Source organism: Dermacentor andersoni, chromosome 10, assembly GCF_023375885.2.
Source record: "Dermacentor andersoni chromosome 10, qqDerAnde1_hic_scaffold, whole genome shotgun sequence".
Taxonomy (NCBI): domain Eukaryota; kingdom Metazoa; phylum Arthropoda; class Arachnida; order Ixodida; family Ixodidae; genus Dermacentor; species Dermacentor andersoni.
Window position 1 is genome coordinate 29374691 of NC_092823.1, and position 15136 is coordinate 29389826.

The 15136-nt window shown below is 48.9% G+C and overlaps 1 protein-coding gene across 1 annotated transcript in view; it reads right to left on the reverse strand.

Annotated features, from left to right (window-relative positions):
• LOC129381909 (uncharacterized) overlaps positions 1-15136 on the reverse strand; it is a 107599-nt gene that overhangs the window by 40595 nt on the left and 51868 nt on the right. Inside the window, exon 2 of the mRNA XM_055065168.1 lies at positions 14251-14404. Within this exon, the coding sequence (XP_054921143.1) occupies positions 14251-14404 (154 nt within the window). The remainder of the gene's footprint in view (positions 1-14250; positions 14405-15136) is intronic.

Here is a 15136-nt window from a genome sequence, read left to right on the forward strand (position 1 = left end):
TCCATTGTATTATTTGGGTATCCATAACAGGAACGAGGTTAGTGCTTTGTGTCTAGAAAAAGAATTTAGGTTACAGGACCCTTTTGCGGTCCTGTAATGCGATGTTCCTCTTTTTTGGAGCGGTCGAGCGATTCTCGCCGCTCCTTAGGCGCTAGTGGCGCCCTTTGACTTGGTGTCGTGTCGATCGCCTCCTGCGAAGCGCTGGACACCCGCTCTTGTGAGCGATTTGTTTGTTGAGAAAGCCTCTTCTCAAAGCATCAAGCCCTTGAGGCCACCAGCCCGGAGGTCGACAGCCCCTTCTCGGATGACGGAGCAGCGCTAGCCGCAACCGCCGAGAGGGCAGGTGACGTCACTGACGGCTCACTAGGTGTGGGCTGGACAGCCGCCGGAGGCCGTTGTGGCGCTGCCCCTGACGCGCCACTTCGGCAAAGCTATTCTTCGGTAAGAAGGATACCGAAGCCTCCTTAAACGAAATGTTCTTTTTGGTTTTGAGTGCCACTATTTCGTTTTCCTTTTTCCAATGTGGGCAGGACCGCGAGTACGCGGGGTGCTCCCCTTCACAATTTACACAGTGTGGAGTGTTCTGGCATGACTCGGACGGATGTTCATGGTCGCTACATTTGGCACAGGTTAGTCGGCCACGGCAGTTCTGGGCACTGTGGCCAAACCTTTGACACTCAAAACATCGGAGGAGATTTGGGATATACGGCCTCACCCTGATCTTCACATAGCCTGCCTCGATTGTTTCGGGCAGGACACTTGAACCAAATGTAAGAATAAGATGCTTAGTCTGAATTTCTTTACCATCGCGCCTCATTTTGATTCGTTTTACGCTGATCACATTCTAGTCACTCCAGCCTACAAGTAGTTCAGCCTCTGTCAGATCGATCAGGTCACTACCTGATACAACACCACGGCTGGTGTTCATGGTGCGATGCGGTGTCACATTCACTGGAACATCCCCAAAAGAGACAAGATTTGGCAGCTTCTCAAACTCATTTTTATCTCGGAGTTCCAAAAGGAGATCTCCACTTGCAAGTTTGGTTACCTTAAAGCCTTGGCCAAGAATATCGGTTATTGATTTAGACACTAGAAAAGGAAAGATCATTCTCGCAGACTTTGCGGTTTTCTCCGACTGGATGACATGAAATTTGGGAAAGTTTTCATTATGACGATCATAGAACTTAAATACTTTTTCGGTGCGCCCTCGTTTATGAGGGCGATAAAGAAGGGGTGGAAAAGAACTTCCCATAAATATATGCGGAAATTCGGCAGCACCGCCAGCCACCCACCATGGAGCCCAACAAGGGGACGCTGCAGGACCGTGAAAAGACGGCCTGCATGCGCCAGCTGCACGGCACTATTATAACCAAATCTGTTATAACCAAGGTTCGCTATCCCACACAAGGTTAACCCTTGCCGCCGAGGAGTATGAAGTAAATGGAAGAGAGGAGACGACAGGGAAGGTCAAAAAGTAGGAGATAAAGACGAAGATTCGAGAGGAAGAGACAGGAAAAGGCGACTGCCGATTTCCCCCGGGTGGGTCAGTCCGGGGGTGCCGTCTACGTGAAGCAGAGGCCAAACAGGTGTGTTGCCTCCGCCGGAGGACCTTAAAGGTCCGAGCACCCGGCATCGGCTCAACCCCCAGGACCCCCCTTTCCCCGGACATGGCTAAGCCGCGCACGGCTACACGCGGGAGGGTCCAACCCCCATGTGCTCGGGTACGTGGTGTCGCAACACACCAAACGCCTGCTCACGCAGACGCCCCTGCGTGGACCAGACGATACGGAAGTTTATTGTTGAACGGGCAGCTTGGTGGGGCGGATTCTCAGAGCGGATGGTGCGATCTGTGAAAGTAGCACTGCGAAATGTGTTAGGCCGGAGCAGCTTGAGTTTCGAAGAACTGACCACCGTGCTTTATGAGGTGGAGGCCGTAACTCAAGCCCTTTGACTTTCATGTGTGATGATGCTGAAAAGCCAGAACTACTGTCACTGGCGCAATTCCTTGTCGGAAGAAAGTTGACGACCCTTCCTCCACATTTGCTGCCGGACGAAATTCCTGGTGATGGCATGCATCTCTCACGACGCTGGAAGTACCGGACTGCCATGACCGATGGTTTCTGGAGACGGTGGCGGAAAGAGTACTTATTGGAGCTGAGATCGGCAGATATGTGCCGACCAACGACATCGAGTAAACTGAAGAAAGGCGCGCCGGTGCTCCTGAGAGAAACCGTTTGAAACGCCACATGTGGAAGACCGCAATAATTAAGGAAACATTTAAGGGTAAAGAAGGCAGGGTGCGGTCCTACAAACTGGTGTTAAGGGGGCGAAACGAGATGAAGCGACCAATAACGCTGCTCTATGCCTTGGAGATGGTGGAGCATTGAGCTTAATAATGGTTCGCTCATCCGGGGGAGGTTGCTGTATATCCTCCATTCTGGAGCCAAAGCCCCCCTCCCCTTCCCGCGCTGGGGGCCGCCGACGATGTGACAAAGGCGCCGGACACTTGACACCCCTCAAACTGCGTGGCTTACTTGCGGGCGCGATCTACGAACAGCCACCGGTGGTCCGGTGGTGCCGTCCAAGTGTGGAGCGGGTTCTTGCACGTGCGGGGTACAAGAATGCCTGTTTGGCACGGTGTATTATGACTTTGAATGAATGAATGTGATGTTTTATGGCGCAAGGGCCAAGTATGGCCAAAGAGCGCCGTGTCTGTGTTTGTGAGTGTGATGTGTAATCATGAGTTCTATGAAGTTGGTTTGACGTGGCTGTAGAGGGGCCTTAAAAATGGTCGCGCTAAAGTGCGTAAAATCTGTATAATAAGATTATGGCAATGACATATGACGTGTACTATGAACATTAAGACGCATTTAAAAAGGATGATACGATGTCTAAAGATATATCAGGTTATATAAGATATGCTAGAGCACTACTGCCTCCTTAGAGCCCTTGAAGCACAAGGGCCTGGAGGCATATGCTATTCGAAACAATTCTCGCAGCGCCATCCTCTGGAACGAGGATGCTCTACGAATTTAATGGGCTTATAACGTGTAGAACTACATCCTTTAAAAAGTCCTGGACTGCCTTGGTGTTAAAAAGCGGTTCCTTACCAAGAAACATAGCCGGGTGTAGAGGGATGTAATTACGGTATGCTAGCGGAAAATGTTTCTTTCTTTCAGGTTCGGCTTTCCGACACTCCAAGAGGACATGGAGGACGGTCAGCCTCTCACCGCATCTACCACAGGTTGGAGGATCGTTTCCCGTGAGTAAAAAGTTATGGGTCCCAAGTGTGTGTCCTATTCTGAGGCGACAGAATAGGACATCTGTTCGCCGAGATTTTGTTGGGGAGGGCCAAAAACCTAACTGGGGCTTTATAACGTGCAGTTTGTTATTTGTTTGCGCGTCCCACGTGCACTGCCAGTGATTTCGCAGTTTACTTCGTAAGAAAGGCCTCAGGTCTGTGACAGGCACATCAGCGGTAGGGTTAACAGCTTGCGATGTGATAGACGTGGCCATCTCGTCCGCGAGAACGTTACCTTTGATTCCCCTATGGCCAGGGACCCAGCATATTATGATATTCTGGTTAGATGAGCAGGCTTTACATAATACCGAATACAGTTCATTGAATACAGGATTTTTATGTTTGTAGAGTGACATTAAGGCCTTCACGACGCTTAGAGAGTCTGCATAGATCGCTGCTTTTGAAAGTTTTGATCTTCTTATATGCTTCACCGCAGAGAGTAATGCGTAGGCCTCGGCCGTAAAGATGCTTGTTTCGGGATGCAGTGCATCGGATTCCGAGAAGGATGGGCCGACGGCTGCATAGGATACCCCGGCATTTGACTTCGAAGCGTCTGTGTAGAAATCTGCGCAGGAGTGCTTGTACTGAAGTTCTAGGAAGTTCTAGGAAGTTCAGGAGCGTCCTTTGTAACTTTTATAAAGGATATGTCACATTGTATCACCTGCCACTCCCAAGGAGGTAAGAGCTTGATTGTGTGCATTAAGCGATGCTCGAGGAGTGGGACATGCATTTCATTGCTAAGCTCCTTCACACGCAGCGAAAAAGGCTGTCTTATGGAGGAACGGTTGCTGAAAAGTGTAGCGCACGTCATATCGGTAACGGTATCAAAACATGGATGTTCAGGATTTGAGCGTACTTTAAGGAAATATGTAAAGCTGTTGTATGATCTCTGTAGGTGGAGAGACCATTTATTGATTCGGCATATAAACTTTCAATCGGGCTTGTTCTGAAAGCGCCCGTGGCTAAACGGATGCCTAGATGGTGAACCGGGTCTAGCATCTTTAGCGCGCTTGGGGCGGCAGAGTTATATACCACGGCACCATAATCTAATCGTGACCGGATGAGGCTCTTATACAGATTCATTAGGCACTTCCTGTCACTACCCCACGTAGTCTGGGATAGAAGTTTCATTAGGTTCATTGTTTTCAGATACTTTTCTTTGAGTTGTTTAATGTGTGGGACGAAAGTGAGTCTATTGTCAAGTATAACACCTAGAAATTTGTGCTCTTTGTTTACAGGTATCTGTTGTCCACACATTTGTAAGCAAGGATCCGGAACTAGGCCTCTCTTTCTTGTAAACAGCACACAAGAACTCTTTTGAGGATTGATTTTAAAGCCATTTTTCTCTGCCCACCCTGACACCTTGTTCAAACCATGCTGTACCTGTCTCTCGCATACTGCGAGGTTACAGGATTTGAAGCCTATTTGAATGTCGTCCACATAGACGCAATACAAAATGGCTGGTGGTAAGGAAGCACGAAGCGTTGTCATTTTAACAATAAAGAGTGTGCAACTGAGCACGCCTCCCTGGGGTACACCAGTTTCTTGTGTAAAAGGACGTGACAGGACATTGCCAACTTTTACCCGGAAAGTGCGGTTAGACAAGTAGCTTTTTATTACGTTTAGCATATTACCATGAATACCGATTTCCGATAAGTCTCGCAAGATCCCGTATCGCCACGTCGTGTCATACGCCTTTTCCATATCGAGAAATATCGAGAGGAAGAACTGTTTATGTATAAATGCGTCCCGGATATTTCCTTCAATACGTACAAGATGGTCGGTTGTGGAGCGCCCTTCTCGGAAACCACACTGATAGGGATCAGGCATATTGTTATGTTCAAGGAAATGGATCAGTCGCCGATTTATCATTTTTTCAAATACCTTACACATGCAACTTGTGAGGGCTATCGGGCGGTAGCTTGCCACTGAGGAAGGATCTTTGCCTTGTTTTAAAACAGAGACCACAATGGCTTCTTTCCATACGGTCGGAAGGTACCCTGCGTCCCAGATAGTGTTGAAACGTGTAAGTAGTGTAACTTGCGTGTCATTATGTAAGTTTTTCAACATTTCATACATGATTCTATCAGATCCTGGTGCAGAGCTCTTGCATGCGCTCAAGGCAGCTCTCAACTCTGCAATACTAAAGGGGCGGTTGAACGGTTCGTTCTGCCTACACTTTTTTATGAGTGGCTTGCATTCTTCTGTTTGTTTATATTTGAGAAAGGGTTTGGAATAATTGCTGGAACTTGACACGCTCTGAAAGTGCTCCCCAAGTGAGTCTCCTTGTTCAAGCAGGGTATCGCCTTGTGTGTTTACCAGGGGGAGTGAATAAGTTTGTCGTCCTTTTATCCTGTTGACCCTGTTCCAGACTTTCGCCTCATCTGTATAAGAGTTGATACCCGATAAAAACTTCTGCCAACTCTCTCTTCTGGCCTGTCGGCGCGTTCTCCTGGCTTGAGACTTTGCTTTTTTGAAGTTAAGAAGATTCTCTGCAGTGGGAGAGGCGCGTAACGATCCCCACGCTTTGTTCTGTTTCCTACGGGCGATCGTGCATTCGTTGTTCCACCACGGTACACATCGTTTGCATGGCAAACCGCCTGATTCGGATATGCATTTTGATGCGGCATCTATTATGAACGCTGTAAAATACTCCACAGCAGCATCAATTTCTAGAGAAGACATGTGATTCCAGGAGATACTAGTGAGAGTTCGGAATTTCTCCCAGTCGGCTGTATCAATCTTCCACCTAGGAGCCGGTGGTAGATATTCGTTGTCTTTATATGATTTCAGCAGTATGGGGAAGTGGTCGCTCCCGTAAGGATTGTTTATAACTTCCCATTCGAGTTCAGACAGTATTGACGGGGAAACTAGGCTAAGATCAATTGAAGAAAAGGTATTGTTTGCAAGAGAGTAATAGGTGGGTTCTTTCTTATTCCGCAGACACGCACCGGACGAACAAAGGAATTGTTCAACGAGACGACCTCGCGCATCGATACGAGAGTCTCCCCACAAGCTGCTGTGTGCATTGAAATCACCCAGAACAACATAAGGTTCTGGCAATTGATCTATAAAGGATTGGAATTCATGTTTAGTTAATTTGTAATGTGGGGGTATGTAAACAGAGCTAATAGTGATGAGTTTGTTTAGGAGAACAGCTCGAACCGCCACTGCTTCAAGAGGCGTTTGTAGCTGTAAATGTTGACACGCTATGCTTTTATGGATGACAATGGCAACACCGCCCGATGATGCGACACCATCATCGCGATCTTTGCGAAAGGTTATATACTGTCGGAGAAAGTTTGTGTGTTTTGATTTTAGGTGTGTTTCCTGTAAACACAGCACTTTTGGATTGTGTTGGTGGATGAGTTCTTGTACATCATCAAGGTTTCTCAGAAGACCTCTGATGTTCCATTGTATGATTTGTGTATCCAAATTTAATGAAAATTGGTGCTGTGTATACGGAAACAGAAATGATTAATTAGATTACAGGGCCCTTGCGAGGCCCTGTAACCGGGGTTTTGCCTTTTTTGGACCGTTCGAGGGAGCCTCGCCGCTCCTTAGGCGCTTGGTGCGCCGTGGGGATAGGTGTTGTGTCCATTGCCTCTTGTGAGGCGCCGGCCACGTGCTCTTGCGAGCGGGAAGTTACCAGCGAGGGTCCCGCCTTGGAGGGCAAGACCCCTGCGCCCACCAGCCCGGAGGTCGATGGGGCTCCCTGGGGGATTTGGCAGCGCCGGCTGTTGCCAGCGCTGGAAGGGGCCGGGGAGGTTGAGCCAGCCTCGGCTGCGCCTACCTTCGTGGCCGCTATCGGTCCTGCGGGATCGCTGCGTGTAGCGCAGGCTGCCGCAGATAACTCTTGTGGGGCCGGCAACCCAAGGGTAGCCTGGCCTGGTTGCTGGTTGGATGCAGTAGGCTTACCTACTTCCACCCTGGGGGCAGGAGCCGAATGTCCCTGCTCGCTGCACGCGGGCTGGGTACTTGGCATAGGCCGCTGCGACGCTGCCCCCCGACGCGCCGCATCAGCATAAGGTGTGCTGTGGAAAGGTGAGCACCTCTTACGGGCTTCCTTAAACGAAATATTTTCTTTGACTTTCAGGGTAATTATGTCCTTTTCTTTTTTTCCAGTTCGGACAGGAGCGTGAGTAGGCCGGATGGTCTCCACTGCAGTTCACACAGTGAGGTGTGCCACTGCAGTTGTCGGAGGGGTGGCCCTGGACCTCACACTTTGCACAAGTTGATTGACCACGGCAGCTCTGCGAGCCATGGCCAAACCTCTGACATTTGAAACACCTTCTAGGGTTGGGAATATATGGTCGGACATTTAATCTGATGTATCCTGTTTCGATGGTTTCTCGCAGTACGCTGGATGCAAATGTTAGGATGAGGTGCTTAGTGGGGATTTCCTCGTTGTCTCGTCTAAATATAATACGTTTTACATCAGTGACATTTTGTTCTTTCCATCCTTCCAGGAGTTCAGCTTCTGCCAAGTCTAGGAGGTCTGCCTCTGACACGACCCCCCGTGAGCTATTCATTGTTCGATGTTGTGTAACAGAAATTGGTATGTTACCAAATGTTACAAGACTGCCAAGCTTCTCGTACTGATGTTTCTGAGGGATCTCTAGTAGAAGGTCCCCGCTAGCCATTTTCGTTACTTTATAACCTGACCCTATGGCTTCGGTTAAAGATTTTGCAACTAGGAAAGGGGAAATGAATCTGGCCCGTTTTTCGGAGTTCTCGCTGTGCACAACATGGTATTTCGGATATGTCTCTCTTGTTCTGTTTAAGGATATGGTTAGGACATCGGTGCGTCCCCTCTTTTGAGGGTGATGATCAAGAAGGCGGGGAAATGCGGGTGTTCCCATAATATTTCAGTTTCTTTTCGGCAGCAATGGCGGCCACCCACCACGGAGCCCAACATGGGGACGCTGCAGGACTTAACGCGTAAGGCTGCACGCGCAAACCGTACATTGCCACTATAACCTAATATAATATACCCAAGGGAGGGCACATACACAAGGTTAACCCTTGCCGCCGTGGAGAAAGGAAGTAAATGGAAAAGAGAAGAAGACAGGAAAGATCAAAAAGTGAGAGATAAAGGCGCAGGTTTGAGGAGAGAGAGAAAGGAAGAGGCGACTACCGATTTCCCCCGGGTGGGTCAGTCCGGGGGTGCCGTCTGTGTGAAGCAGAGGCCGAAGAGGTGTGTTGCCTCCGCCGGGGGGCCTTAAAGGTCCAAACACCCAGCATCGGCTCAACCTCCAGGATCCACCTTTCCCCAGACACGGCTAAGCCGCGCACGGCTACACGCGGGAGGGTCCAACCCCCATGTGCTCGGGTACGTGGTGTCGCAACACACCAAACGCCTGCTCACGCAGATGCCCCTGCGTGGACCAGACGATACGGAAGTTTATTGTTGAACGGGCAGCTTGGTGGGGCGGATTCTCAGAGCGGATGGTGCGATCTGTGAAAGTAGCACTGCGAAATGTGTTAGGCCGGAGCAGCTTGAGTTTCGAAGAACTGACCACCGTGCTTTATGAGGTGGAGGCCGTAATCAACTCAAGCCCTTTGACTTTCATGTGTGATGATGCTGAAAAGCCAGAACTACTGTCACTGGCGCACTTCCTTGTCGGAAGAAAGTTGACGACCCTTCCTCCACATTTGCTGCCGGACGAAATTCCTGGTGATGGCATGCATCTCTCACGACGCTGGAAGTACCGGACTGCCATGGCCGATGGTTTCTGCAGACGGTGGCGGAAAGAGTGCTTCTAGGAGCTGAGATCGGCAGATATGTGCCGACCAACGACATCGAGTAAACTGAAGAAAGGCGCGCCGGTGCTCCTGAGAGAAACCGTTTGAAACGCAACATGTGGAAGACCGCAAGAATTAAGGAAACATTTAAGGGTAAAGAAGGCAGAGTGCGGTCCTACAAACTGGTATTCAGGGGGCGAAACGAGATGAAGCGACCAATAACGCTGCTCTATCCCTTGGAGATGGTGGAGCATTGAGCTTAATAATAGTTCGCTCATCCGGGGGAGGTTGCTGTATATCCTCCATTCTGGAGCCAAAGCCCCCCTCCCCTTCCCGCGCTGGGGGCCGCCGACGATGTGACAAAGGCGCCGGACACATGACACCCCTCAAACTGCTTGGCTTACTTGCGGGCGCGATCTACGAACAGCCACTGGCGGTGCGGTGGTGCCGTCCAAGTGTGGAGCGGGTTCTTGCACGTTAGGGGTGCAAGAATGCCTGTTTGGCACGGTGTATTATGACTTTCCACTTCTCTCTACTTTCTCGCCTTTCCCATACATTCTAGTCTAAAATATAGGAACCTTCTTGATGTGCTCGAAGAGAACGGACGTGTGTAATTTTTTCATTCTCCGTCTCTTATTCCACAACAAGAGGAGTGCGCAGATTTCTTGGCCTCTGTGTCCAATACAAGCGCTTTTTTCGAGAGCTTCTCCCACATCGCTCAGGCATTCACCCATCTCATAATATGTGTCATCGAGTAGAAGATAAAATGTGGGAGGTCGCAGCATTTAAAGAACTGAAACGACGCCTGCTGTCAACACTGTTGCTTGCACATTTTCGCGAAGACGCCGATACCGAAATCCATGCCGACGCAACTAGCCTATGGCTTAGCGCAGTGCAAGTTCAGAGAAAAGACGGAGTAGAAAAGTTTGTTGCTTTCGCTGACTGTTCGCTGACGAAGGCAGAATACAATATTCTGTGAAGGAAAAATAGTGCCTTGCCATTATTTGAGCAAAGGCAAAATTTTGTCCTTACCTCTACGGCAGACCCTTAAAAGTAGCGAGCGACCACAACGCCTTCTGCTCACTGGGAAACTTAAACACTTACCTCCGTCTGGCTCAGTGAAGCCTCAGACTGCAGCAGTTCGAAGTCACTAATCTACAAGGTCTGATAGAAACATCTTGATTGCGACTGCCTCTCCCTCGCACCTATTTAGCCACCGCCTTAAGAAGACTTACACAATTACTCTTGTGTCCTTCATAAGAAAAATAATTGCCGAAGAGTTCACCGAACAACAGGGAGCAGACCCTGAACTAAGCAGTCTTGTGGAGGTTTTGGAAGGGAAGACTGACCTTGTCTGGAGGGCAATAAAACGGCGGACCAACGTGTCCGAAAAAAAAAACACTTTTCGCCAATTCGTGCCACCTAGCTTCTCATTGCGCCTTCAGCATTGCTGGTTTCCACGCGCCCTTCACCTTGTCCCAATGGCAGGGCGCTTTGGTTCCTCCCGTAAGCTCAATAGGATCCAGATAAAGTATTTCTGGCCGTGCCTGAACGCCAACGTCGCCCATTACGGCGGGATTTAGCAATGCTGCCAGCAACGCAAGACACCAAGGACAAGGCCAGCGAGATCGTTACAAGCGATCTAGCCTCTCAGCCGACCGTTTCAGCCGAACTCGATGAACTCATTGGGGCCGTGTTCGATGTCAACATCCGTGAATAAGTCGATCGTCACGGCTACCGACTACCTTAGCCGCTGCGCGAAAACGAATGTCCTGCCCAAGGGTGGTGCGGCCAAAGTGGTAATATTATTCGTGGAGAACATCCTTGAACGCCATAGCGCCCCACGAGTCCTCATCAACCATAGAGGAGTGGCGTTTACGGCGGAGCTTACTGAAACTTTCCTGAATTACGGTCAGAAAAGTCACTGTAGGATAACCGCCTACCAACCGCAAACGACTGGCCTCACGGAACGCCTAAGCAAGACACTCGAGAGATGTTAACAATATACATCGACGTCGAACACGAAACGTAGTCTGTCATCTTTTGATACGTAACTTTGCCCTTACACCTTGGCAGTTCAACAATAAAACGCAAATCACACCATTCAAGCTGGTCTACGGAGGGAACACGACGACCACTCTCAACATTATGCCACCGCACCTCAGCGCGATAAGAATCCTGACATCACCACTGGTCTACAGGGTGCCGAAGAAGTCCGGCAGCTCGCCCGCCTGTGCATCAAGAAGCAGCTAAGGACGGACAGCCGAGATAACACTCTCGGCGACGCAAAATGGAGTACCAGGCTGGCAACCGTGTTTGTGTTTGAACCCCAATATGGCGATGTGCACTCAGTGAAAAGCGACTTAGCCATTATTTCCAATCATACAAGGTCCATTGTCGTATTGGCGCACTGGCCTATGAGATCGAGCCAGATGCATTCAGGCAAAAACAGCGGCGCCGTGGACGCTCTGATAATGTGACGCACCTAACGGTCTCCGCATACGTTTTCCGTTAAAGATTACTGTTCCGCAAAGTCCCGCGGCAACGGCAGCTTTCCACGTTGAAAGTGACGTCACTAGCCTTTCATATATGGAAGAACCAGCCGAGCAACCGATATTATAGTTGTTACAGTAACGCTATGGGTAGGCGACGCATAGTTAGGGCTCCCGAGCAAGGTGGATAAAGAGTGGTTGTAGCTAAACCGTTGCATGCAAGCATGTGCTTTCTGTGCACGATAGGCTACGTAGGCAAGGTGCGCCTCCGTCGATTTGGGGAAGGCTTTGATAAAGTGAATGCAAGATGAGTATGTCCGCACCAGAGAGCTCGAGACATTTCAAAACCCCCCCAAAAAAGGACTGCTTCCTCTCGTTTTACAGGAACCACTTTGCACTTGCACGCTACAGCGACCCGTACAAAACAACCACGCGGCATAGGTGGCGCTTGGATTTGGTGTTGGCCGCGAATGTAGCGAAAGTGGTCGCGGAACTTGTAACAGTGTACCACAGCCACTAAAAAGGGATTGCCACTTCCATTACTTCAAAGCAATAAAGCATTGCATTCCTCTCTCAGCAGTTGTATTGGTGGTTTTCAAAAGCTTCTGTGGACATTCACTCTGTCATTCATTTTATTTTGTTACTACGTCTGTTCAGTTTTTCTTTCTTGTGTTATGTTCGTAACATTGGGATGATGCTTTTCAAGAGTGGGGCGTTTACAGGCGTATTTATTCATACTTTTTCCAGTGACCGCTATTTTCCCTGCTAACAACTGTTAAAATTAATGCTCGGCACAAGGCGTGCTTCAATGTAAGCTATGTTGCACTGTTATGTTATGCATTCGAATGTATGTTATGTTATGATGAAAGTAACCCTCTCTGTTTTTGTCACCGATTCTACCTGCGGCTATGCTGTCTCCGAACGCGGTGTAAAGAGGCTGCACGCGGAACGCGAGTGGTGTTGTAAATTGAGGAAGGCACGCGAGCTCAAGCGATTGCGCTGGAATCTTTGACGTGTCATCTATAAATAGCCTATGCGCTTTACGCAGACATTAGATTTCGGCGATCGACGCATGTGCGCGACAATATCGTTTCGTCTAAGTGCAACTTATTTTCGTGGGCACACATTCGCCCCATAAAGAGTTGGCGTCGTTACTCGCCGTGGTACCAGGATTGAATTCATGACCGTAACACCAACTTGACAATATAATTGACTTTCGTTTATGCTTTTGCTGCATGCTACATTCTGCTCATTGTATAATTTATTACGGCGTAAGCGGTGTTACAGCGAAGCTGTGAATGGCTGGGCTCCATGTATTTTTCGTGTTTGTGCTTCAACAATAAAATAGTTGGGCCTGGGCTGATCCCGGAGATCGTGCAATGCCGGGCCTACCCACGGCGGCGGCGAAGCAGGCTTCAAGCACTCCGCCCCTGATAGTAATAATGATAGATAATAGTAAATTAAGTAAGAAGACAAAAATTGGAGGACGCTTAAGCTTCGCCTTTAAGAGTGGAACACTATAACGTTATCGCACCCCGTTCGCACCGCCCACTCATTCGCTCGGTATGCTCTTCAGTCACACAAAGACGAAACGTGCGCCTGAGCAAGCGGAACGAACCAAAGAACTCGGTGTCTCGGAGGGAGAAACGATTTGCGCGAGCCAAACGTCGTGATCAGCACGGACAGCCGGCCCGCGACGTGCCATGAAGGCGGATGCGATCATGGGGCTGACGCCTCGGTAGGGTCGTTGAAGCCGGCGAGCGGCGCGCCACCTGTCGGGGTAGCGCCGTACATTACGAGGAGGGGTTCATCTGTGTTTTCTGCCAGATGGCTCTGCGTGCGCGCCAAGCTCAGAAGAAATGTAGCGGAAGCGTACTTCGCTACGCGGTAACTGCGAGTTCTCTAATTTACATGCTCATAATTACCGATATACAGTGCAGTATAACATTCTACGGCGCATTTCAACGACAACACCGCATTCACTGGAGGCGCTTTTGTCCCTATTTGAAGCATCGAACTCATGGCTGAGTGGTAGCGTCTCGGTCTCACACTCTGGAGACCCTAATTCGATTCCCACCCAGCCTATCTTACAAGTTGTTTTTATTTATGAATCGCCTTCCGCCATTTTTCACTCACGGGCAACGATACCGACGCCGCCTTTTCTGCGACACGAGTTCCTTAACGCTATCGCGTTAAAAGCATTTCTTCAAGCCGGCTGGTATACTGGAATTGTTTGTGAACAGCCCATGGACTACGGGCAGGAGGCGTTGCAATTTAGGCAGCCGACAATATGTATATACACCCATGCATCGCAAGAGGACAAGTCTAGTGAGGTATGACTTAGTTTCCAGGATTGCCTTCCGAACGTGCAAAGGTGGCTTTGGTCGGTCTAGTGCATATCGGCGACCACACGCAATTAGGTATTTCAGTGTCATATACTCGCAAATCTGTGTGTGATTTTTCAAGGTTCCTATAGCAATCACGAGCTGGTGTTTCTGCAGTAACTCACTTTCGTTCAAATCAAGATAGAAAAAAAATGAAATTCGCTTTTATAGTTCGTGGCAGTGTTCAATTTCGGGAACATCTTAAATGTATTATACTACCTCTACATTCATTAGGAAACAGATAAAACGATTCATCATTCTTCAGAATTCTTTAGTCAAAGGCAATGTAGGCATGCACAATGAAGGTGGTATGAGGCTTTCAACTTACTCTGAGTACCAACAGTGCATCCTTCACCATTTCCGGAGCAGAGGTCTCGCGGTACAAGTTCAGGAATCCGTAGTGGTGGATCTTGCGAACCCAAAGATCATCGATTGCTTCGTAGAACTCCTGTGTTAACAAGTCTGGCGTTGAGTGCGGCCTCCTGAAAAAAACAAATATAAGGAGCGGCAGGGCTTTTTTATGATTGTGGCGAAATTGGGCCAAACAAGAAACATGTTGATTCATAATAATAAATAAACTCGTTTCGAGAGACAGGCATTCATTTTCACATATTTCTCCGAATATCAGCAAATATAAAAAGTTGTGGCACGCTGCACACATTTTATTGCCGTCAATGCTTTTTGCTAAATGGTGCCTGCTGACATGGCACCCGCCACTGCTAAGCATGATTCCGCTGTCCAATGCTCACCTTCCCTCTTGAATATCTATTTTAATTGCACGTTAGCTATTAGACCATCCTAAGTACGGTTGTTCGAATAAGGACACAATATTCGGAGACAAGTCAGTGGGGGAATATGGCATAGGCTCTAGGAATAGCAGAGGAGAATTATTAGTAGAGTTTGCAGAACAGAATAATATGCGGATAATGAATACCTTTTTCCGCAAGCGGGTTAGTCGAAAGTGGACGTGGAGGAGCCCGAATGGTGAGACTAGAAAGGAAATCGACTTCATACTCTGCGCGAACCCTGGCATCATTCAAGATGTAGACGTGCTCGGCAAGGTACGCTGCAGGGACCACAGGATGGTAAGAACTCGAATTAGCCTAGACTTGAGGAGGGAACGAAAGAAACTGGTACACAAGAAGCCAATCAATGAGTTAGCGGTAAGAGGGAAACTAGAGGAATTCCGGATCAAACTACAGAACAGGTATTCG